We start from the raw sequence: 26,021 nt of genomic DNA on the forward strand, positions 1-26,021 counted from the left end.
AAGAAGCAGTGGCATAAGCATGGGACTAGGGTTGAGGAACTTATGAGTTCTAGTCTCTCTTTTGCCAATGAATTTCAGTATAAATCATATAGGACTAAATTTTCCAAAGTGCCCACTAATTTTCGATACTTGGGCTTTGGGTGTCCAATCTGAGACACATAGGATGGCTTTGTTTTCAGAAATGCTGAGCGCCTACTACTCCAAGTGAAGTGACCAGGAGCTTCAGGTTCTTGGTGCTTCTGAAAGGGCCAGATTCCACTTGGCCCTTCATGGATGAACAGTGGAAGGGGAAAGAGGCGCAAGGAGCCTTCTGCTCCTTCATACAGTCCATATGAAGGCCAGGCAGAACGGCAGAACCTGCACCCCGGAGAGTGCACAGCTGGCTCTTTCCCTTCTTGCACAAATGATAGAAAGGCCAGAACTGAAAGGGAGGAAAGGGTTTCCTCTGATAGCCAGAAAGACCTCAGAGTTTATATCCTATTAACTCTTCAGCCCCTAGCCCAGCGGGGTTTATTATTACCCTGATTACCTGATTATTACCCTTTAAACAAGGATTGTCCTGAAGATGTCCCTCCCTTACTTTTTATTACTGAAGAATTATGTCCTGAAGAATAATTCCCTCCCTTACTTTTTATTACTTCTCCAAAGACATGGAGGAATGGTTATGTCTCCTCTTAGTTGTCGGTTCTCTAGGTTATGTGTTCATTTCTCTTAACCTCTCCTTCATATGTCATACTTCCTAAAACTTTTTGCAGTTTTGCTTGCCTTTTGGGTTTTCCCCAGTTTAACAAAGTTCTGTTGCATAAAGCCCAGAACCACATGCAGAATTCTTCATGTGGTCGCTTCAATACCATATAGAAATTTATCTCCCTAGTCCCATAAGTGTTACCTCTGGACAAGATTTTCAACAAAGACTAGTGTGTTTGAGGGCCCAACCTGAGACACCTTAAAGGGACCAGATTTTCAGAGAGTGTTCTGACCTGCCTTCTGAAAATCAGACCTCTCTGAAGTGTCTCAGGTGAGGTTCCCAGAATCACTAGTCACTTTTATAAAGTTTGGTTTCTGTATATAACTTTCAATATACCATGTTCTTTGTGCAGCAGCAGCAAAATGCATGTTCCGTGACAAGCTGTAATCTTCAATATTGACAATCAAGGCCTGGTTTTGTCTCTCTGGGTCTCTATAATAAGACTAGAACTATAATATGAGGAAACGGAGTGACCTGACACCTAGCTGGCACTGCAAGGAACGTGGATGCTGCTATTCTTCGATTCTCACAACTGCTTTCTGATAGACTGGCAAGATAACACATACCACAAGCCAGATAAGAGCTACAGTGAGAGGTCAGCTGACAAGCTGTACCAATGCAGGCGATTACTGTATCATCTAGACCAAAAAGTTCCCTTTCTAGTACCAGGCATGTTCCTTCCGTGAGGGCGGCATTCATTAATATTCTTTAGACACAATTCTGAATTCTAAATTCACACAATTCGATATAAAAGTGCTTTTACTCTTGGTTGCAGGAGCTTCTTAAGGATTCCAATACTACTCATTTTTATTTCCATCTCAAGGTAAGAAAATTCTTGAACGTTTTTTGTGCCACAACATCTCTGGCCCTAATCTCACAAGGTAATCAGGACTGGAGTTGGTCAACTATTACTTATGTTGGAGACCCACAGGAAACCTAGAGTGTTGCATGTAATAGTGCTTGTTATTCAATAAGTGGCACTTTCCCCTCTGAGTCAGTACTGCTACAATGGCTTTGAGGCTGGAGGGACTACGCACCAGTGCCCTTTAGATCAGACCCAAAACTGAAGCCCTTCCCATCCACAGACAGAGATCCCATGGCACATTTCTCCAAATTCTGATGTGGGTAACTACATTCGGTTGATCTAGTTCCCGTTGCATTTGACCTGGTATTTTTCACCGCCTCTCTAAAATGTGGCGGTGTGTTGCTGTGTGCTTCTAAACAGCTGCTCTCTGCCTCCCGCAGTTCTAACCACATTTCAGAGGACGGTGATTCCTTTGTGTAGGCATATGTAGCGGGGCAGTGTGGAACAATGGGTAGGGCAGGAAACCTGAGTTCTAGTCCCAGCTGTGCTCTGTGTCCTTGGAAAAGTTTCTGTGTCTTTGTTTCTCCTCCACCCTTTAGATTGTAAGTGTTTCTGTACAGGGATTCTCTCTTGCTATATGTTTGTCCAACACCTACAGCAATGGGCTGTAGGTTTCCAACCATAAGATTGTACATAAGCATATGGAGATATATATAGATATAGATATATGTGTGTGTGAATATGAAAACACTTTGGGTTCCTTCAAGATGAAAGGTTTTAACCACTCTCCCTGCAAAGCTTGTAACCTTTCTGCTTCCATATTAATCGCTACTGAGCACAGCTTTCTCTCTTACTTTCAAGCACTACTTGTCCATTGTTATAAAGGAAGGCAGCACATGAGAGACAGAAGGAGAGCTCTGTGCCCTTAAGTAGCAGCAGAGGAAGCTGGGGGAGAGTATGGTGAGGCAAATTTTGCAGAGAGACCTCTTTAAATCCTGTAAGACCGAAGGAGTTTGGAGGGCATCTTCCCCATAGCAACAGAGTGTTTCCCTCACTCTTACATTACTTGTGGTGGGATGGGAGAAGGGAATGCAATGTGAGGCAGATGGCAGCAAGGAACAGAGCTGTGGGCAGCCACAGAGGTCAGTCTAGAGGCCTTGCCTACAGTAAGGGGTCTGGTTCCCTGTTTGGGATCCAGTCTAATTCTGCCCAGTGTATGAAACTATGTGCATTAATGAATGATCTTTGCTTCGTTCTTTTAAACTTTCCAGGCCCTTGCTCTCAAAGATATTGCAGGTTCTGGTCCTTTCACTGTGTTTGCACCCAATACAGAAGCATTTAACAGTGAACCAAAAGTAAGTAAGAAAAAGGCAATGAACTTTGGGTGAGTCAGCTGGGAGCTTTTGGATTTGTATGTTATTCTGTCCTTGCCTTTGAACTCCTCCAATTCCTGCCCTAGATTAAAGACTGGATTGTCAATGGAGTGATGCCCCAGATCCTTAGGTACCATATGGTGGGCTGTGCCGGACTTCTCTATAATGACCTGACAACAATTACTAATGTCACCTCACTCCAGGGGGACCCCATCCAGGTCACTTTCTCACAGGTAACAAGATAGCCAAGGTAAAATTGTTAGAATAATAAACTGACCATTTTCATTTGTCATTTTTAAAATCAGAATGTTCCTTTTCCTCCTAAAAATAATAAATAGTATTTAAAATAAGAATTGTCTGTTGCTGATTGCTTTCACAACTGCCACCCTCTCTATTTGCCCCACTAAGGGTGCAGTCTTGCAGTCCTTGCTCATGTGAGTAATTTTTACTCACATGAGTAGCACCATTGATTTTCGTAGGACTACTTGTGTGACTGAGGGTTGCAGGATCAAGCCCTAAATTACTAAAACTGGAGCCCTATTTGTTGCAAGTCTATTGCAAGCAGTGAGTTGGCCTCTCACAGTAAAGAGTTTTCATCTCAGCATTTCCCTCCTGCACATTTCCGTAGAGAACTCTTTTTTTGTTTACCTTTTCAGAATTCTGTGTACCTGAATACCAAGGCTAAGATTATATTCAGCGATACTGTCAGCACAAATGGTGTGATACACCTCATAGATAAAATCCTACTTCCACAACACATGCAGGAATTCCCTAAGGGGCAATCGGGGACTGAGCGGGTACGTACCTCATTCCTGTAGCATTCTGCCACAGTCTAATCTGGAATGTTTCTTGCCAATTACCATTTGGCATAGTAGTTACAACCAAAGCATTGGCATTATAAAGCCCCTATACTGAATGATTAGCATAGTTTTACAGTGTTGTATATTTAAAATTCTTTAGAATCATTCCTACATTAAATTTATATTAAAGATGTTCTGCTTTGTAAAGACCTTTAAGGTGGCTTTGATTTCACAGTAAGGTCAAATTAATCGACGACGTTACTGGTCATATGCTAGTGGTAAATAAGTAGAGGTACAATATGTACAAGATCAAACATGCCAAATACCTTCTTACTAAATCTATATCCAATTTATTTCCCAGACAAGACAAGTAAGCACATTTAATATTCTTATCTTTCTAGGAAAGCCTTAAAATGGTTGCAGCCAAACAAGGATACATCATGTTCAGCAACTTGCTAGAGGTAAGAGAATCCAGGAGGCAATGACCATTTGGCTCAGTTTTGTGAAATTGGCACACAGCCTGAGTGATGGGCCTGTGTACAGTGTGGAATGGGGCATAGGCTCCCTCCCCACAAGCTATGGAGGAGCCCCTGCAATCAGTTCTCTCGCCTTCCACATGGGAGAATGGCAGACAGGTCTGAGCACTCATGGGTCCCTAAGATCCATCCCCTCCCTGCTCTTTAATCCATCTTGTGTGCTAAAACTTTTTGGCCCGGATTTGGAAAAATGGGCTCCTAAGCTCAGAGATAGGCACGTAAATAAGTGGCCTGATCCCTAATAAGAGTTGCTGGGTGGTCAGCACTTTTGAAAATCAGCTTCAGAATAGACTTAGAAACCTAAATGTAGACACCCACTTTTTAAAATCTTTGCTTTGTGCCCAGGAAGGCAAAAATACAGGCCATTTACTAGGAAGGCTATGATCCATTCAGCATCCTCGCTGCTGGGCCAATTCACTCCTAGCTACAGTACATGTTTCTCAGAGTTTATCCTGTACAGTGGGTGTAATTTTACAGTAAGAAAACAAATCACTCATTTTTTCTATGTTGCAGAATGCCGGTTTGATGAGTGTAATCAATGATCCTCTTCATAAACCAGTCACCTTGTTCTGGCCTACTGATGAAGCTCTCAGAGCTCTGCCTAAGGAACAGCAGGATTTCCTGTTTAAAAAATCTAACAAGGACAAACTGGTGCAATATCTGAGATTCCATGTCATCAGAGATGCTAAGGTGCTTTCAAACAATTCCTGATTTGTTTAGAAGAAGCATTGCTAAAACTGTTCTCCAACACAAATCTTCCCACTCTGTGTATTTCTTTCACAGATTTTAGCCTGTGAGCTCCCCAGCTCCAATTCTCTGAAGACCCTTCAAGGTTCTGATCTCAGTGTAAAATGTGGGGATAACAACAACTCTTTTGTAAGTGGTTAACATACGAGCACACTGGGAATCCTCATGGAATGTACTATTTAATAACATAGGCCTTGATACTACATTGGGAACCAATAGTGCAAATCCCTCTATGCCTATGCAGAGCCTCCCTAAGGTATTAACAACCCTGGAATTAATGGTGCTCCACATATGCATAGTGGTCCACATTAGCATATCCCCGTGCAAGAGCAGAGGCTTAGAAAACAGATCCACAGGTTTGTGATTTGCCTTACAGGTACAGTGACTTATTGAAGAATAATTTTCTTTATCATAAGGGAGTAGTCTCTCTAAATAACTGGCTGGCACATACCTCAAAAGAGAAATACCACCATGCCTCAGGCCCAGATCCTCAAATGTAGCTGAATTCAATGGGAGTTAGGTGCCTAAATACCTTTGAGGATGTAGGCCTTAGCAGGTAACACATCAAAATATAAAATGAGCTCACACAAAGTGAAGTTGACTCTGGGAGAAGAGCCCTAAGTGTACGATGTACAGTATGGGCTACATTTTAGCACTAAGGACTTGCAAATTATTATTGCCTAGATCAGTGGTTCCCAAACTAGTTCCACCGCTTGTGCAGGGAAAGCCCTTGGCAGGATGGGACGGTTTGTTTACCTGCCGCATCTGCAGGTTTGGCTAATCGCAGCTCCCAGTGGACACGGTTCGCCGCTCCAGGCCAATGGGGACTGCGGGAAGTGGTGTGGGCCAAGGGATGTACTGGCCACTTCTTCCAGCAGCTCCCCTTGGCCTCGAGCGGCGAACTGCGGCCACTGGGAGCGGCGAACTGCGGCCACTGGGAGCGGCGAACTGCGGCCACTGGGAGCGGCGAACTGCGGCCACTGGGAGCGGCGAACTGCGGCCACTGGGAGCGGCGAACCGCGGCCACTGGGAGCCACGATCAGCCGAACCTGCGGACACGGCAGGTAAACAAACCGGCCCGGCCCACCAGGGGCTTTCCCTGAACAAGCAGCAGAACAAGTCTGAGAACCACTGGCCTAGATACAAACCTGTACAAAATCTGTTGTGCAAACTGCATGGTTTGTGTGTGTGAGCACCTGTTAGCACTCAGGTGCACTGACTTTGCAGGTAGGTGTTTCTGAACATTTGGCCTTATGTGTATATACACTGAATAAGGAGACACCGTGACTGTTATGAAGGAGCACTCTGCATACTCTTGTGGGGGAGGGGATTCATGGGTGATGGCATCTGCCTACCATTCCCTCTGGCACCATGGGGGGCATGGCAAACTGGGTCACCCCCACCTTAGAGACAGGGGTTTGCATGCGTAAGCCCAGTGGGAAATGCTGTTATCCCATCTGGAAATTATATGCAATTTTACTTTGTAAGAGAGAGAACTGACTTCAAAGGAAGATTTATATTCTTACTAATTCCTGAACAGGAACTGCACATGGACTGAACCAAGCATCCAGTGAAGCAGACTCCTTATTTTGTGCGATTGTCTTCTTGCCTCTCTCTCAGGGTGACCTCTTTCTGAATGACAGGAGGTGTAGGATAGTGCAGCGGTACCTGGAGTTTGATGGTGGCATCGCTTACGGGATTGACTGCATGTTAATGGACCCCACCCTTGGCGGGCGATGTGACAATTTTATCACTGCAGATTTCTCGGTCAGTCAGTCCTTCAGTTCAGTTCTGTGACCCTTGGGGAAATGTGAAATGTAGGCCAAATCCTGGCCGCACTGAAGTCAATGGCAAACCTCCCATTGATTCCAATGCAGTCAGGATTTGGCTGCAGGTCTGAAACTGTTTAAATGCTACTTTGGGTTTCTCTGGTGGGAAGCCTAGTTATCTTGACTAACTAAAATAAAGTATCATGGGGCAGCCGTGTTAATCTGTATCCACAAAAACAACAAGGAGTCCAGTGGCACCTTAAAGACTAACAGATTTATTTGGCATAAGCTTTCGTGGGTAAAAAACCCACTTCTTCAGAAAGGTGAGGTATGGTGCCTAAAAGATACACTAAGGTCCACCTGCAACTACGGTAAGGAAAAGGGCAACGTTAGGCTGGGATTAGCTAAAACATGTTAGCTAACCCTGACCTAATTTCAGCCACTTCTCCTAGTCTAGACAAACCCTTTATGGACAAATATGACTATGAACAGAGTGCAAAAATTAATTCTCTTTGAAGCCTTTTGAATAATGCATGTTGAGAGAGCCAAATAAAGTTACCACCTCTAAGAGGATGATGCTATTACTGGCTAATGCTGTCTGCCTTTGCAGAAACATGTAAAAGTCTATTATAATACATCTACATGTGTATTATCATAACACAAAGGGGATTTTTTTCCTGACCCTAGATGGTGATCCCTATAAGCAGGAGGATTGTTAGTGCTTATTTTTAGCTTAACTGGTATGTCTGTGGATGCTTCTGCTCTTTGTATAAATATCTATATCTAGAAACTCTCATACTCACAAGGTGCTCATTTACTATGTTGATGAGGGCCATATCAGTTTCTAAAGAGAAATACAATATGGCCAAAAAACCACTAGTGGTTTTGAGTCCTCAGCTTGAGTCACCTTAAAGGGGCTTGCTTAGGGTGGGTCCCCAGCACTTTATGAAATCAGGTGTCTTAAAGCATCTCAAATTGGACATCCAAATCGGAGACACCCCAAATCCATCGTCACTTTTGCCAGTGTAGGCCTATGTACAAATAGATAAATACATCTCCCCCTCTTACCTATTTAGCTTAATAGCAAATTTGCACTTCCAGAACTATTCTACTGTGAAATTTCATTTCTCTTTCATTTCGTTAAATTGACTTAATGTACCTGTTTTGTTGTCATTTTCCGTTACTTTTTCCCCTCTGTTATCTCTTTTGGAAAGCTCCTATAACTTATACAAGTAATGAAATTGGATGTTTTTAAAAGTAGTCTTCTCTGGTCATTAATTTTAACTGCCTATGTAAAAGTAGACACTTTTCTGGTGCTTTCAAACAGCTTTTTGTTGTTCTTATTTTTAAATATGTTTTTCCCTTTCTACAACAGGGAGATTGTGTTGGCTGTTACAATAACCCTAAATGCCCTACAGCGACTAAACCAAAGGTAATAGTAGCTTTTTAAGGCAGTCTAATCGACAGGCTTCCATGCACTGCACAATAATAAACTAAAAATAACACACACTTTCAAAGAACAGTAGAGCTGTGAGCAATGAAATCACTTGTTTAAATGGAACAATAAAATCCCAGTCCTCCTGGAGTCAGTAGTGGGTTACAGATCTGATACACAGTGAGTGCTTCCATTGGCTTCTGTGGGTTCTGGATTAGGCCCTGTCACATCAGCCTTTCCCCATTAAGAATTCTGATCAAATCCTATTAGGTCAGAAGTGACAGAGAGTTTGGTGGTCTCACCCTCGCACATACTGCACACCAAAAATTCACTTGGTGCTTCTGTTCATGTGGCAGGTTGTGTTATAGTGAGCAGAGTGGACCTACAAGCTAGAGGAGAGTGGCAGGGTCAAAGTGCATGGTCAGCATTTTGTCTGGCATTAGCTACTGTAGGAACCTTAAATATTTACCAGCACTAAATTTATCTACAGACATTTTAATAATTAAAAAGAAAGTTTAGACTGGCATACTCTTTGTTCTCAAGTTTGCCTGTTTCTATCTACCGAATCTTCAATGAGAGCTCCAGAAAACTGGCTTGAATATTTATCCTAGTCTGAACATTACAGGCCAGATCCTCAGTTGGTGTAAATAGCCCTAATGCAATTGATTTCATTGGAGCTGGGCCAGCATACACCAGCTGAGGTTCTGGACCATGGGGCCCTTCTCTTCTAGATGACTGGTTCAAATCCAGTCTAAGGCAGTAGTGACCAAAAGTTACCACCATCTGATGGCTCATGTGAAATGAATGAGGCGGTGCCAGCTCTCTTCTGATGTGTCCTCCCCCTTTATTGCTACCTGTTGGCTGTCCTAGGAGAAAGGCCATAGATTAAATGGGCAGGAAGCCTGAACTACCTCTTTCCTCAGAGTTAGCCTCATCACATCAGGGCTGAAGCATAGTGAGGGAAGCTTGCACCACTACTGCCCATGCTTTGCTTTTTCTGTAGGTGGATCACTTTGATCTCCAGGGCTGTCAATTTGATCAGCTCTGCATTAAAAAAACACACTGAGTTAAAAATAAATACACAGAACATTCAATCACCTGTGTTTTTATCCCCCTGTGTAATGTTTAGGGAGGGATTCAGAAGTGTACATACCAATTCTATGGCAGGAGCCTAGATGGCTGTCGCCAGGATTGTTCGATGGTCGTCTGGATTGCAAAGTGCTGTCAAAGCTACTATGGGCGAGACTGCCAAGGTAGGATTGCTCTGATTAACTTTTGAGATCTCTCTGGGAATAGCTGCCTGACACCACAAGGTGACAAAGCAATTCATGATTTGAGATTTTTAAGAGCAGGTTAGACAAACACCTGTCAGGGATGGGCTAGATAATACTTAGTCCTGCCATGCGTGCAGGGGACTGGACTAGATGACCTCTCGAGGAGGTCCCTTCCAGTCCTGCGATTCTATAATTATATTTAATTGTTTAAAAGGAATATTGAATAAAGTCCTGCAATCATGACTATGCATGAGTCATGACAGGCTTCATAGTCTAGTGTACTGAGTATACCAGTGTGCTGACTAAGAAACAGGAGCTGCTGAGATGTAATCTCAGCTCTGTCAGAGATTTGCTCTATGACCAGGGATAACCTCTCTCTGTCTATGTTCCCTCTTTGTAAAACAGGGTAATACTGCAGTGAGAGTTCATTCATGCATAAGTAACATTATTATTTTCCACTCCAAATAATAACTTAAATATGCTCAAAAAGGTTCTTTTTTATGTTAGCAATTTGTAAACTCCATGTTGATAAAGAAGAGTAAAATTAATGTTATAAAGAGTAAATATTGCTTTGTTGTGACCTTGCATGGAGACATATTTCAGCCATTTGAAAAAATACAAAAGATGTGAGGACCATATCATGTGCCATTCTGGGGAATGACATCAAAATGCATTAAACACATGTGCTAGAATTCACAGCTAGTACATGAGCCTACGTGTATCTGATATGAGTTCAAAGAGCATTAAGCATTAATGGGGCTGTGGGGCCCTGTTAGTTTTAACAAGTATTGACTTTGAAAACCACAGCCGTGGGGAATCACTACCAAGGCTGGTTCTGTATCATCTAACTAACTTCCCAACCTTCACTCAGCTACACCAACATGCTTGCCAAATGTCATGTGTTTTAATCCAAGCAGTTGTTGGCTTTGACTTCACCAGAGCTCTGTATGGGCTCAGGGGTTCATCCACGTGGATCAGATTGCAGTCCTGGGGGCCAAGAGTCTAAATGAGTGGGCTCCAGGTTACATCCTTCAAGTAAATGAGGTTGTATGAATCCACTGTGGTCCACTAAGTGTGTATGGGGGGATTTTCAAAAGCACCTAAAGGATTTAGGAACACATTTTATGAACTAACATTTTTGTGCTCAAAGATTTTCTAAAACTAGTTTTCTTAGAAAACAAACTTGTAAACACAAGGCAGAGCTGAACAGAACTGACTCACTGCATTTTATCCTTCCTAGCCTGCCCAGGAGGGCCAGAGACCCCGTGTAATAATCATGGTTTATGTAACGACGGATACTCAGGAACCGGAGAGTGTAAATGCAACAGTGGCTTCAATGGGACTTCATGTGAGCTGTGTTTGCCGGGAAGATATGGCTCTGATTGTACATGTATGTTTCAGCCTTATTTCTGAATTAATATCTGATTAAAATATACTATTTTTCTATATTTATTTTTGAAGCAGAAAAAATATTTTAATGTATATTCTTTGCTCTTCCATTTCAAAATTGACACGTGGCTGCCATAGCCCACACAGTGGTTGAAGATCACTACCATGCAGAGAGCCAACACAAGACCTCAGAGTAGGGTTTACATGGGACTTTAGTGGTACATAGGCTTGTGTTGGCCTTCTACACTGGGGTGAATTTCACCCACTCCTCCTATCAATTATACAGTTCCATTTTGAAGTAACATGAAGCAAGTTGAGGCTTCACTTCTTGCTTGATCTACAGTCCTGTTTAATCAAAATATAGCTGTCTCCCAACCCCAGCAACAGACAAGACAATAGAATGGAAACACTGATAAAACACAAGAAATCAGAAGGATGTTTCATGGCTATTAAAGGCAACACTTTATACTTAGCATATGAAAAAGAGAGTAACACAGGAGGGGAAATTAATTTGTGGAGAGGGCCAGCAGAAGGCCTATGCTCCATGGAAGTTCCTACATAATCCCTCAATTGTGGGCTTAAGTGGGACATCCTAGGTGCGTTGGCCTTGTGCATCCTCACAGGGGTAAATTTCATCCTAGATTAAAAACATTATTCTCAGCATAAAGGCTTTAGTTGAAAGACTAAAGATAGCAGAAGAGACGGGCTATTAACTCTTTCACCGTAAATTACTGTTTTCAATCCAACACAGTTTTGTAGTAACTAGCACTAACCCATAAGGTTAGGTTATGCATGCAAAAGTTCCAATGCTTACCCAAAGTTTATCCATTTGACATCTGTTGTATGGGAATTTGTATGTTTATGGCACTATATAAACTATCAATCTGAACCTCAAACTCTTATGTTTACTAAACGAAAAGCCAAAAAGGTCTTGTGGCCCTATATTTTTTTTTAATATACATAACTCATTTGTTTATATAAATCAAATATTAATTTACTAGGTTAAACCCTTCACAAATCAAAAGACAAAGTGTGAAATCCTGGCTCCACTGGAAGTTTTGCCGCTGATTTCTATGAGCCCAGAATTTCACCCATAGAATCAGAACTGCTTGTAAGCCAAATCCCATGCCATTACTTTCCCACATACAAAAAACAACATTCCTAGCAAAGGGGTGGGTCAGCAGAACCAAAACTCCATTAAATAGCAAAACACATAAAGAACTATCAATAATAAAGATTCTTCATGAGAGACCAGCTCTATTGCTTGATACATCCACAAAGAAAGCTCTACTACTCAATGAAGAAATACTTTGTGCTTAAAGTTTCAGGGCATGGGGGAAGAGGAACATCCCCCTACTATAAAAAAAAATCATCCACATTCAGACACTTTTAGTCAGTCATGAAAAACAGCTGAGATATTTTTGAGGGTAAGAATATGTGTGAGCAGGTAACTTTTACACTTGCTTGGAGACAAAGTCAACCTACCCTGCAAATCCCAGCTTTGACCTTTTTAACAATCAAATGAACAATCAGACAACATGAAGGCCAGTCTGAGCCTGCTTCCCAGGTCTGACTGCTCAGAGGGTTCCTCTTTCAGGCTGCTCAGCCCCCGCCCCTTAAATCCTCTATCTGAGATCTCTCTGACAGAGCAACTCAACATGCTTGTTAAAGTTTGTTAACTCTCTTTATTCCCTCTGGCTAGAGAGCCCTCCCTCCAAGTTTGACATAACTGACAGTTGTTGCATGCTAAGCCTGGTTTCCACCTATGTCTCTAAGACAGACCACTAACCCCTTCCTGCCATGGGCCTGTGTGGTTTTCTGACGTTGCTCTAGGGAAGAATTTTCCTTTCCTAATTACTATTCTGTCTATGATCAATCTACATTGATCAACATCAATCTTCAAGCAGGTGGGGGTATAGCTCAGGGGTAGAGCATTTGACTGCAGATCAAGAGGTTCTTCCTGTTCAAATCCAGGTGCCCCCTTTGGGGGGAGGGATAGCTCAGTGGTTTGAGCATTGGCCTGCTAAACCCAGCATTGTGAATGTAATCCTTGAGGGGGCCATTTAGGGATCTGGGGAAAAAATTGGGGATTGGTCCAGCTTTGAGCAGGGGGTTGGATTAGATGACCTCCTGAGGTCCCTTCCAACCCTGATATTCTATGATTCTACATTCCCTTTACAGCCTGCAACTGCAAGGCCCATGGACAATGTGATGAAGGAATCTCTGGATCAGGACAATGTTTCTGTGAAACTGGATGGACTGGTCGATTCTGTGAAACCAAACTAGGTCTGTATCTTCTCATCAGAATCTGTTGCAAAACAATAGGTTACAGCGCTCCCAGCGAATTTAATCAAATCAGTTGTTTTAATGCGGTGGACATAGCAAGACAGGGTTAATAATACCAGAAATCCTGCTTTGTGCAGGATAAATGGTGAAGGAGAGTATTTTGCTTTTGGTACAAGGAGGATTGAAAGCTATAAAGAAAACTATATTGTGCTACACTATGCCATGATCTGCATGGCACACAAAAAAATTCTGCAATTCCTCTAAAGTTGGAGCTCTGTAAACCTGCTTGAGGACTGACTGCAAAAAGTATCAAAGGTGTTCTTGACTCAGGATCAATTCCATCTACACACAAATTGCACTAACCCAGGGCTTAGACCCAGAGTCCCAGGCCCACATGGAGGTGAAGGATCTGACCGTGAGTCAAACCCTATTGCTCTGAAGGGTAGAGGAGCTCTACTGGACTAGTGCTGTGGGAGTCTGCCAAAAATATCCCATGGGCCAACTGGGGGGAGGGATAGCTCAGTGGTTTGAGCTTTGGCCTGCTAAACCCAGGGTTGCAAGTTCAATCCTTGAGGGGGCCATTTACGGGTATGGCGCAAAAATTGGGGATCGGTCCTGCTTTGAGCAGGGGGTTGGACTAGATGACCTCCTGAGGTCCCTTCCAACCCTGATATTCTATGATTCTAACTCTTTGTGTCCTCTGGACAGTCAAGTTTTCCCATGCTGCACCACAAAAAAAGGGCTAGAGCAGCCACATTTTGGGGGGTGCCAGGGATATGGGTGGTTGACTCAGGCCCACATAATGCACTGTAGATGCTGGAGCCCCAGCTTGGGACCCATGATTCAACAATTCCTAACCTAGGGTTACAAATAAGTGTAGACACTCAAGCACTAGTTTAACAAGCCCAGGGTCTGCTAACTCGAGTTCTACTAATCCTGGGTTTACATTGCAGTCTACACAAGCCTATTGTGTTTGGAACCAAAGACAACTGAATGAGAGGCAGGCAGCAGCAGTGCACAGGGACTCAGCACAGAGACTCTTCATTAATGTTACTACCAGTCAAAAAGAGCCTGACGTACCAGTTGCTGAGTATCACTAATCTAGTTCCTCTCCCTGCTGTACAGCAGCAATGGTGTCTGTGTCAGATGCAGATGTCTTTGTCTACTCTGGGATTGCTCAGGTGTTGGTGAATCCATGACTCCTTTTAGCAGATTATTCTGTTGTCCTATGTGAGCAGGCAGCATGGTCCAGTGCATTGTTTCTCAACGACCAGTCCGTGGACCGGCACCAGTCCCTGAGCTCTCCCAGACACAGTTTAGGAAGGCAGCAAGCCGGTCCCTGGTATCAAAAAGGTTGAGAAATGCTGGTCTCGTATATCAACCACAGGATGGAGAACTGAGACCAGAGAGTTCTAATCCCAGCTGTCATAATGGACTTCAACAAGTTGCTTACCCACTCTGCGGCTTTGACCTTGTCTGTAAAATAGGGATACTATTTACTGGCAATTCTGAACAATTGGGGAAAAAAATCATTTTGGGTTGAATCAAAACTAAAATTTTAGGCATTCAAGGTTTTTTTAAACAATTTCATTTCATTTAATAAAATGAAAGGAAATTGTGAAACAAAAAGTCATTTCAAATAAAAAAATCAAAGTATTTATTTTGAAAATGTCAAAAATGAAATGTCTTGATTTTTTTTTTTGTAGACTTTTTTTAACTGAAACTATTTGGTAACATTGACAGAAATTCACAAAATGTTTTAGTGTCAGAGAATTTGCATTTTTCACTGAAAAAATGTTTTGGTCAAAAAACTTCATCCAAGTCTACCTCCCAGGGATGGTAGGAGGATTAATTAGTTATTGTTTAAAAAGTGCTTTGAAAATGTAAGCACTACATGCCTGCAAAATACCATAATTGTAGATGAACATATGTTTTGAAAACTGTATTTAATATCAATTCAAACAACATCCCCTTTTATAATATCAGGCTATTACTGTAAATGTGCTTCAGAGTAATGAAGATCATTTCACTTACAACTGATTAGCATCAAAGCATGGCCCAGTAGATAGAGCTTTAAATGAGGATTTGCATTCTGTTCCTGCACTGACCTGCTATGTGCTCTGGGACAAATCACTTCACTCTTGTTTGCCCATCTGTAAAATGGGAATAATGATGCTTACTGCCAGCATAAAGAGCTTTGAGATCTATGATAAAAAGTGCTATACAAGAGCAAGGCATTGTATTCCGTGGTGATATGAATTGTCTCACAGGTTTTTAAGTAAACATGTACTGTATACAAGTTTTCCTTTATTCTCTAGATGAGAGCACATTTTTAAAGTATAAAAAGTCATTTTCATCAGATATTTTACGTTCTTCACAGTTCTGCCGCCTGTGTGTTCACCTAATTGTTCTAGTAATGCCGTCTGCAAAGAAAAGAACATGTGTCAGTGTAAGCCGTTTTATGAAGGAGATGGAATCACGTGTACAGGTGAATTCGTGTACTTCTGTCCCAGACCTGAAGAAGAGCTCTGTGTAGCTCAAAAGTTTGCCTCTTTGACCAACCCGCGTTGGTCCAGTAAAAGATATTAACTCCCCCACCTTGTCTCTCCCTGAACCTTAAAGGCAAACGTTGTTTTCACCTAGCCATTCACTTTAATACACAGGACTAATCAGGGTGAAATGTTAACTATCAAAGAGGGGCCTGAACCAAAACTTCCGATCTAAAGACTTTCAGTGACTTCAGTGGGAGCTGGACCAGACCACCCGTCCCAAACGTCCCTGACTTTGAGACACATCACTCATCAGTCTCTGAAATAAATAAAGAGTAGTTACAGATTTTTCTTATACAGAGTGTGAGGTCAATGCGTGGTTGCAACCATTGTAATAGATGGTACTGTTTGGCCCTGGAAGGTGCAACACAGGGTGATTTCACTGGGGCTTCACATATATATGTGAGGGCAACAAGATAGCTAGCCAGCTCTATTTGGGTATGGGAGGACTTTGTGGTTTTCCAGCTCAATAATTCATTTTCAGCAATCTTTGTTTGATTACCTGAGGCAAGGAAACTCTCTGACAATATTACTTGAGAGCTAGTCAGTCATTATTGCTGGGACACATCATCTCCTCCACAGACCCATTATGTGGAGGGTTCCTTCATCTGGTAAGGGGGCTTGGCACATTTCCCACTCTCTGTTGTATGGAGTCAGGATTGTGGAAGGAGTAGGTAGGCTGCAGGACCACAGCAAATACACACTGTCCCCCTTCCATCCCAGCAGAAGTTAGCCAGAAAAATTAGTGCATCCCCAGGTTGTAGTAACCTTTCTATAATCCACCCCCAGGTTCATTAGGAGCCAACGTGGCCTGGGTGGAGTCCTTATTAGAGTAGCTCCATCATGGTACCAAGGAGCCAAGCAGAGCCACTGGGAGGTACAGAGCATGCATGGCCCTGGCTTCTGGAGAATCTGCCACTCTTGGGGACTGGTTTTTGATGGGGTTGAGATCAGGAGGGACTTGTCCTGCTGCCCTCTGGGACAATGCAGAGGAATCTATAATCCTCATGGAGGTTTCCTTTCAAAAATTCCCATGCTGAAGCAGGAGAGGAGGTCTGGGCCAGTCCTACTATGTTAGATAAGGGATGTGCCCAAGCCCCTGAAGAGGACTGGGGCCCCTTTTGTGCAGGACTCTCTACAAAATAGAGAGTAGCCAAAGAAGCTTACAGTCTCATCAGCCAAAAAATGTTCCAGTTGCTTTTAAATAACTGGAGCCAGCATTTCCTTGTGAAGGCAAGACACTCTTTAAAAATACCCTAACTTACCTATTTTTTTTTTTTTTTTTTTTGCTTTGTAGCTGTGAATCTTTGTAAACAAAACAATGGTGGGTGTCACCAGAATTCGAAATGTACCCAAACTGGTGTGAAAGTCCTTTGTAGCTGTCAGAAAGGATACACAGGAGATGGACACACCTGCCTTCCTATCAATCCTTGTGCTGATGGGCTCAATGGTGGTTGCCATGAGCATGCCCTTTGTACAATGACAGGACCTGTAAGTTGTTGAGGGGGAGGGGGATGGGGCTGGCTTTTTTGTCTTTGAAATCCTGACTAGACACCCACTCCACCTCCTAATGAAGTCAACAGGAGTCTTTCCAGTGACTTCAGTGGGAGCTGGACCAGACCACCCCTCCCAAATGTCCCTGACTTTGAGACTCATCAGTCCCAGCCTGCTTTCTACATAACTTTGGTGTCCACTCAGCTTACTGGTGGAAACTGTTTATATTAGAAATGCAGTATCATGAAACTGAGGTTATTTATACTAAAGGAATGGATCCCACAGCATGTTCAAGTATTCTGCATGTATATTTTGATAACCCTTATGCTGAGTGTCTCACCCCTCCCCACATTTGGGCCTTGGCAGGCTGGAATGTATAAGATGCCTAGAGGAGATGTAAATATTCCTACAGCTAAATCTATCTTCTCAGCCTGTTTCAATCAGTGTATTATTAAATTCTTTTCATGGTTCCATATGTATTTATTTAATTTTGTTTTGAGTGGCTACCATGTATATTTATTATTATAATTCTTCAAAGCATATTCTGAGTGGTTTAGGTATAAATGCTTTGACCCTTAATTCAGCAAAGCACATAAAAGTATGTACATAAGTGTTTTGTTCAATAAGGATGAATTCTAATATGTGTGTAAGTGGTTTATTGAGTCATAGCTTTTTTGCTAGTGGCATGTTAGCAAATGCACAGTGTGCTGTTGCGGGACTCAGCAAACGGGATACTTCCATGCATTCAGAAAATGCTATTTTAGGCTGTCATTTTTATGTTTCTAAAACATTCTGTTTGGACATTTTTATTCTCTCTCCTACCAGGATAAACGCAAATGTGAATGTAAAAATAACTATGTTGGTGATGGGCTTGACTGCACTGTGATGCAGCTTCCAGTTGACCGTTGTTTGCAAGACAACGGGCAGTGCCATGCCGATGCCAACTGTGCCGATCTTCACTTCCAGGGTCAGTATGCCAGATAGACTCAGAAGTAGTGTGGTATGCAGAGCTCAGGCTAGGATCCTTCAACTGGATCCCTCCAGATGGACTCCTGTGTCCATGTCAAGTTTCACTGAAGTCAAAGGGGTTCTGCACAGATGTAGTCATTTAGGCCCCAACTGAGCAATCAATCCCTCTTCAGCAAATCACTTAAGCACACGCTTAAGTCCTGGCGAAGTAATGGGACTTACGCACATGCTTAAAGTTTAAGAATGTGCTTTAATATTTTGTGAGTTGGGACCTTTGAAAGCAACCGATTAAAATGATTCCAAATGGAAATATTACCCCACAAGTGGCTTGTTACATGCTAGCTCCATTTCATGAAAATTCCTCAAGGATTGCTCAAGCTATTACAGAACAGGGCACTTTATGCCCAGAGAGTTAACCCACCTACAGCCCTAAAGTTAAATTATTGATTGTTTACTTACAGATGCTACAGTTGGAGTCTTCCATTTGCGCTCTCCCCAAGGGCAGTACAAACTGACTTATGAAAAAGCAAAGGAGGCCTGTGCCAGGGAAGGGGCAACAATAGCTACATATAATCAGCTGTCATATGCTCAGAAGGTGACATAGTGCTGAACTTCAGTGGCAATGGACTCAGTGTGTCAGTGTGTGTGTACTGTATTTAGTGGCTCCACAAGGCTGAAACACAACTGTGAGACTTAGCTATTTGGAAGTTGAATGCTACGAGGATATACATTTATATCCTAAGGAGTGCAACTTCTTCGCTGTAGGAGTAGGCTTGGTAGAATTTGATTATTATTTTTTTAATTTCAACAGATAATATTAATGTTTATTTGTAAGCTTTTTTAGATTTTTATTAATTTAAATTTTGGCAGTTGTGCAAAATTATGGGTTTTAAACATTTTTTTAGCTATTTAAATATTCACACTTCTGGGAAATTATTGGGGGGGGGGGGGCCAGAGTGGTCAGACAATTATTTATTGACAGTAGATGTTGAGATCCAAACAGTTAAAGCTTTATAACCATTAAAACACAAATTGCCAATATCACAGGTCAAAATATACAAAGTAAATAACCTGAAATCAACAAATCATACCTGTTTTTACTATTCATTCACTAGTCCATTTGTAACAAGGCTAATTCAAAAGTCTAAATCGCTGGGTTTTGACTAAATTCTCAAGCAGCATTTTTCTTACTTTGCCTGTCTGTAAATTTCAGTCATCATCAGTGGAAATTATTTAAAGAGACCCATTATTTAAAGAGACAAGAGATACTGGTAAGATGAAAGACTGGAGTGTGTACAAGTGTGTAAATTTTCTTCTTGGGCACGTAGAGCAGCCTGAACCAACCCCAAGGATCCAGAGCCCTCTGGACTTTGGGCACATTCAGCTCTGGATCTGAACAATTCAGTTCAGACTCCTCTTTAGTGTAAATATTTCTCTGTGACAGCAAAGCCAGCAGTAACATTGGCTTTGAGTTTACTGAATATTTATTAAAAAAAGAAAAGGAGTACTTTTGGCACCTTAGAGACTAACAGATTTATTTGAGCATAAGCTTTTGTGAGCTACAGCTCACTTCATTGGATGCATTCGATGAAATGAGCTGTAGCTCACGAAAGCTTATGCTCAAATAAATTTGTTAGTCTCTACGGTGCCATAAGTACTCCTTTTTTTTTGCGAATACAGACTAACATGGCTGCTACTCTGAAACCTGAATATTTATTATTCACATTTAATTGAACTTGTCAACGCTTCTTCTGTGTTGATAAAAAGAGGTCATTTTTATTCCTATTTTGCACACAAAAGCCACCCAACCGCTGCTAAGCACTCTTTTTGGCCCTGCTCCTGCATTGAGTTCTGCATAGACAAACCCCCTGCACCTGGGACTCCACGCACAGGTGAGGTGGTCAGTGCAGGATTGTGCTGAGTTGAAATTCACCTTGTGCAGAGAGCCCACACAAAGCCAATGCACAGCTTAAGCCCTCAAAATAGGATTTAAGTAGGACTTCTGTGGCATGTAGGCATTATGTTGGCCCTTGGTGGGAGGAGGAGTTTCACTCACAGTGTGTTAGAGTAATTACAGTTCTGTTTCCTCTGTGCTTTACAATATTATTAATGTGTTGGTTACAGGCACAATACCACTTCTGTGCTGCTGGCTGGTTAGATAATGAAAGAGTTGGTTATCCAACTGCCTTCTCTTCCCCAAACTGTGGATCAGGATTTGTTGGAATAGTTGACTATGGACCTAGAGTCAACCTGAGTGAAACCTGGGATGTCTTCTGCTACAGAGTCAAAGGTAACGGAGTACCTACTGCCTACATCTATGGTAGTTTGGTCAAAAGGACACTATAATTAGTTCCAGTAATGTCACTAAGTTTAAAGTGCCCAGCCCATAGTATTGGCAACAGGTTCTCTTTCTAAGCTAGGAAAAATTTCTTTGGACTGGAAAATTATTTTTCTTCCACAGAGCAGTAGCAACCAGTGTCCTGGAATAGACCATTCATTCTTGGCTTGTTATCTAAAAGACATGTATTTGTATTTTACAGATGTGAACTGCACGTGTAAGACTGGCTATGTGGGTAATGGCTTCACATGTAGCGGGAACCTGCTACAGGTCCTGATGTCTTTCCCCATGTTTACAAACTTCTTGTCGGTATGGACTAAAGAAGAAGTACACTGTTTTGAGATACAAACAAACTAAACCAAGTTGCATAGCATAGCAAATACCCCACACATTTGTTTACATGTAAATGTTTGCTTTATTAGCTCATTCCACTCACATTGAATAGCATACCTGGCTGGGTAATCTCACTCTTCTCTTACTATATGAGAAAGTAAATACGAGCATTATAAAATGCAGCACTAAAGCAGGGTGGGGCCTTTGAAATCATGATTTAAAAAAATCACTGGTTTAAATCAGGTGGAGACTTTATAAAAATAAATTGAAAATTTGTGGTGTTGAAAAATGTAGATTGAACTAATATGTTAATAGGGGGGTTGATTTAATTTTAAATGCCACAACGGGTAGAATATTTTATTTGAATTTTACCACACTGCTAGAGGCAAAAGATTGACATTTAAAGCCCTGATCCTGCAAACACCAAGGTAGGTATGTAACTTTGCTCATATGAATAGGCTCACTGATGACAATGGGTCTACTCGTGCTTTCAAGTTAAGTCTGTGCATAAGAATTTGCAGCATCAAGGGTTAAAATTGTCGTCTTAATAAAAATTTCTCTCTAAGGGTATGTCTGCACCGAGCTAATTTCCAGCTGAGGCAGAGATATCACGCCAGCTCCGATCGAGCTAGCGTGCGAAAGGTAGCAGTGTAGCCTTAGCTGAACGGGCGGCAGGAGGGGCTAACCATCCTGCATATACACCTAGTGTTTCAGGCAGGATTGTATTTGGGTGGCTAACCAGTCCTGCTGCCTGGGTGGCTGCAGCGACACTGCTATTTTTAGCATGCTAGCTCAGTCACCGCTAGTGTGGGTATGTCTCCCCGAGCTGGGAGTTACGACCCTGGCTCCAGTGTACGTATTCCCTTAATAGGATAAAATGGTTGTCAGTTCAAAGTTGTTTCAGTGTTAACAATGAAGTTGTGTTTTTTTACATATTCATTCAGCTTTTGTCACAATAACTGGACCATAATCCAGATTGCCCTCAATTAAGAATGAATTTTGTTTCTTCCTAGGAAGTCCTGGTTTACTCTAACAGCTCCACAAAAGGCAAAGAGTTCCTGAAATACCTCACAAACTTGTCAACCCGGGCCACTCTCTTTGCCCCAAACAATAATGGGCTAAGAGAAAATGAGGTGAGTATCTATTTAACCTTTTCTTTCATTCTGAGCAGGCATGCTGGAGTCCAATAGTAACTGTTAAAATTTAATTTGAATGAATAAATCTCAGGAAGAGACAGCAGGCCGAAGGGTTTTATTAGGTCGCTAATCGGATAGGCAGACTTGTCTGTCTTATTTTTTTCTCAGACAATCATGAATACATGTTGAGCCACTTTTAAGAATTTTCCGTACAATGGGTTTTGTTGCCACATATGAAAGTCCTTCAAGGCAAGGTCAGCTCTCACTTATCTGCAACTGCATCTGTAAGGACAGTTATTAAGAGAAAGTTGTGTGTAATTTTGGTATCCGGTATTTGTTACACATCCATTCAGAGGAGGTTATTCTTCTACCTTATCACGTCCTTCATCCCTTTCCAATCAACTGTTGCTTTAAATTTTACGGGTGGAATCCTGGTCATTGACTTCAGTGTGGTCAGGAGTTCATTCTAAGGCCTGGGTTATCCCACAGTGGGACCAGAAGTTCATCCTGTGGCCTGCACGATCCCCCAGTGGTGCACTAGGTAGTTTGAAACCTGTACATTTCTTAAAGGTTTCCCACAAACACATTTTTTAAAGAAGTGGGGTTGTAGCGGTGTTTGATTCTTCAAGGCTCTTCTGTGCCTGTGATAGTGCAGCAAGACCAGCAAGAAGGGGAAGCCTTTTGTCCAGCTAACGTGTTTTGTTTTGTGTAACACTCTCGGGCCAAAAGAACTATAGCCCCTCTTGCTCAAGACCACTATGTCAGGGAATGCAAGTAGCAGAAATGGAGAATTTCAAGAGCCAGCCAGGGAATTTAATCTAGTGGTAAAATCAGCTGGGTGAGTTAGATTGGTAAATATGTCTATTTTCCCTCTTCTTTAGACACTTTCTGGACGAGACATTGAGTATCATCTGTCCAATTCCAGCACACTGTTTTATGAAGACTTGACCAATGGGACTACTCTTCAAACAAGGATAGAGAAAAGACTCTTAATTACATACAGCATAGGTCAGGATTACCAAATCCCGACAAAGAAGAAGGTATCTGTGTTAAAAATAAGTCTGCTGTCCTCACTCCTATCCACCATCTTGTCCTTTGCCTTGTTTATTAGCAAGCACCGCACAATCCAGGGTAGCCTTGTCCGAGAGAGAAGCAGCAAGCCAGGAGACTGCAATGATTTCTAGTGCACATTATTCAGCATTTCATTACAGGGTACTGTTGAGTTACAGAAAGCTTGAAACGTGGGGTGGGGGAAGATGGTGGTTGGCCAATATGGCCAGAAGCATGTAACAGCACAGTGTAGGCTTGGGCCTAACTTGCACCTCAGGGTGGTAGGAGAGCTGGAGTTCGGTGGGAGAGGGGGAGCGGCATTTAGTTTACTACTAAGGAACATTCTTAGTTCCTGATCGAAATTTTTCATTAAAAACAAAAATGGACCAAAACTGGCCTTTTAGATGAACATTTTCACAGAAAATTGATTTTTTTAAAAATAGTTTCTGCCATTTCCTCAAAAAGCTGACACCCCCACTCCCCACCCCCTCAAAAAAAAACAAAACAGAAAAAGTCAAAACAGAAAATTCTTACATTTTGGAAAAAACATAACTTTTCATTTATGGTGAAAATTTTCACCTTCTGCCCAGCTCGAACACTTTGAATGACAGCAGCCTCTATGTAGCTACTCCCTTGGGCTAGACTCTGGATGCATGTGTAACCCACATACCTCCTGGGTGTGGCGTTCTGTCCCATCTAGTGGCACCAAGACCACTTAGAGAGAGAGATTAATGAGTTTGCTCTACAGCCTTAGCTAACAGCCAGTTGGCTTTTAGCTCATGCAGTAGAGGCTCATGCACTAAGTTGCAGAGGTCCCAGGTTCGATCCCGCCTGCCGATGACCAGAGTCTGTTGGTGTTACACATGTATAGCAAAAGAGAGTCCTTACCCTAAAGAGCTTGTCAGCAAGCAGGACTGTTGCAGACAAGCTTCCAAAGAACGTGTGGCTAGTGTTCCTTGGCTAGAACAGAAGTGTGGACTTCTGAGGAAGGTGACGCATGGGAATAAATGAGAGCAGAGAAGAGATAGAAAGAAGATTGCTCTAGAACTCTCCCCTGTATCCAGAAAAACATTCAGGGGTGACAATTACAGCATATCAGATAAGGAATTTAAAAATGAAATTCCACCCTCTGTTCCATTCTACTACCCAGTTAGAATATATTAGAACAGCCGAACCATTGTCTCAGCACGGTACTAAGATGTATAGCTCCTTAAAATAATCTTTTCACTGCCACTTTCCCCTTATCTGACACTTGAGTTAGAAAATAACCAGAGATCTATTGAGGGGGTTTGCCCTCCTTGAACCTCAGTCAGTGGGGGATGGGGAGGTGTGTTGTACCAGCCCATGTGTCCAGTCGATTTTGGTCTCCAGATGATTGGAATACACAACCCTCCACCACGCTGTTTAAAATCCACCCAGAGAACATCCAATTTATTTTCTAGTCCCCTGGATTTGCATAAACAGCACTTGAGGCTTCTCAGCATGCACGTGAATGAGCATGCTCCCAACACCAGAGTACACTCCTGTCAACAAGTATACTCCAGCACGCACAACTGTATCCCTACAAAGATGTCGAGCCCTTTAAACACAGGTCACATGTTTGTACAGTTATAAGCCAACAGTGGGCTGCATGCCAATCTTCAACTGGCTGAGTTAAACCATCTTTGATTTTCCTAGTTACAGCAGTGCCCAAAGGCGTGTAAGAATGGAAGGGAAACGAGACAGCTGACTTAAAAGTGTGCACCCTCCATTCAGCTAAGCACTTGCCTCTCTCTAGCACGATGAAACAGCCCCACAACGCACTTTCAAGGCTTTTAAAATGAGCACTGACAGGCTAGTAAAAGTAGGGAAGATCGAGATTATAACCTAGGCCAGGGGTGGCTAACCTGTGGCTCCGGGGCCACATGCGGCTCTTCAGAAGTTAATATGTGGCTCCTTGTGTAGGCACCGACTCCGGGGCTGGAGCTACAAACACCAACTTTCCAATGTGCCGGGGGGTGCTCACTGCTCAACCCCTGGCCCTGCCCCCACTCCACCCCTTCCCCTGAGCCTGCCATGCTCTCCCTCCTGCACGCCACAAAACAGCTGATCGGGAGGTGCAGGGAGGGAGTGGGAGATGCTGATCTGCAGGGCTGCTGGTGGACGGGAGGCGCTGGGAGCGGGGAACTGATGGGAGGCTGCTGACGTATTACTGAGGCTCTTTGGCAATGTACATTGGTAAATGCTGGCTCCTTCTCAGGCTCAGGTTGGCCACCCCTGACCTAGGCAGTAACAGTAATAGTTTTCCTTTTATAGTGCCTCTTTCACTTCTCCCTTCTGGTGGAAGCATTACATTTGTGCTTGCAAAACTGAAAATGCTTTAATCTAATCCCTGAGGCCCTGGCACAGATCCACACATTCACACTGGAGGATGACATCTGAACAGGGGTGTTATTTAGAGGTCAAGCAAACACCTGCATCCACGCACCCTATCGGGCCCTAGAAACTGACATTCCACATGAAGTGGCTGAGCCCCGAAATCCTTTTCATAAGAACGTTCATGCTGCCAGGAGAGACTACAACCCAGCATGATTCTGAGTGACTTCTACCATCTCTTGTGCAGTGCAGACAAAAGCCCATGTGATTCTGTTCTGTCTATGTAGCAAAGGCTGCTTTGCTCACTGTTGGCACAGCAAACATGTTATGACTCACTCACGAGCAAGATCATTTGCGTTAATTCTTATTTAAAATATAATGCTTTAGACAGGGTTCAACACTGCACGTGGTTTTAGAGGGACTAGAAAAAAACCAGGTAAGATGACTGTCGCCTCAGCCATGCCCCACATACAGTGAGCACAGCTCTGGGGTAAAAGAAGCTGTTTGCAGCTTCCTGATCCTGGAGCCAAGCAGAGACCGGTTTGCCACTGGCATCATTGAGAGCAGCCCTGCCTCACCAGCCAGAGATTGTCACATCCCCCGCCCTCAGAAACTCCCCTGGCACAGCTCCATAG

The 26,021-nt window shown here is 42.7% G+C and overlaps 1 protein-coding gene across 2 annotated transcripts in view; it reads left to right on the forward strand.

The window, feature by feature from the left end:
* Positions 1-26,021, forward strand: part of STAB2 (stabilin 2) — a 135,214-nt gene that overhangs the window by 103,290 nt on the left and 5,903 nt on the right. For both annotated transcript variants that reach the window (XM_075123184.1, XM_075123185.1), the window contains exons 46-65: positions 1,524-1,571; positions 2,825-2,908; positions 3,013-3,159; positions 3,583-3,723; positions 4,128-4,187; positions 4,776-4,952; positions 5,046-5,138; positions 6,630-6,776; positions 8,154-8,210; positions 9,343-9,466; positions 10,728-10,877; positions 13,058-13,162; positions 15,543-15,650; positions 17,009-17,202; positions 18,031-18,172; positions 18,636-18,769; positions 20,299-20,464; positions 20,715-20,821; positions 21,859-21,978; positions 22,863-23,021. In XM_075123184.1, the coding sequence (XP_074979285.1) occupies positions 1,524-1,571; positions 2,825-2,908; positions 3,013-3,159; positions 3,583-3,723; positions 4,128-4,187; positions 4,776-4,952; positions 5,046-5,138; positions 6,630-6,776; positions 8,154-8,210; positions 9,343-9,466; positions 10,728-10,877; positions 13,058-13,162; positions 15,543-15,650; positions 17,009-17,202; positions 18,031-18,172; positions 18,636-18,769; positions 20,299-20,464; positions 20,715-20,821; positions 21,859-21,978; positions 22,863-23,021 (2,463 nt within the window). The remainder of the gene's footprint in view (positions 1-1,523; positions 1,572-2,824; positions 2,909-3,012; positions 3,160-3,582; positions 3,724-4,127; positions 4,188-4,775; positions 4,953-5,045; positions 5,139-6,629; positions 6,777-8,153; positions 8,211-9,342; positions 9,467-10,727; positions 10,878-13,057; positions 13,163-15,542; positions 15,651-17,008; positions 17,203-18,030; positions 18,173-18,635; positions 18,770-20,298; positions 20,465-20,714; positions 20,822-21,858; positions 21,979-22,862; positions 23,022-26,021) is intronic.

This window comes from Caretta caretta, chromosome 1 (assembly GCF_965140235.1).
Source record: "Caretta caretta isolate rCarCar2 chromosome 1, rCarCar1.hap1, whole genome shotgun sequence".
In the NCBI taxonomy this organism is placed as follows: domain Eukaryota; kingdom Metazoa; phylum Chordata; order Testudines; family Cheloniidae; genus Caretta; species Caretta caretta.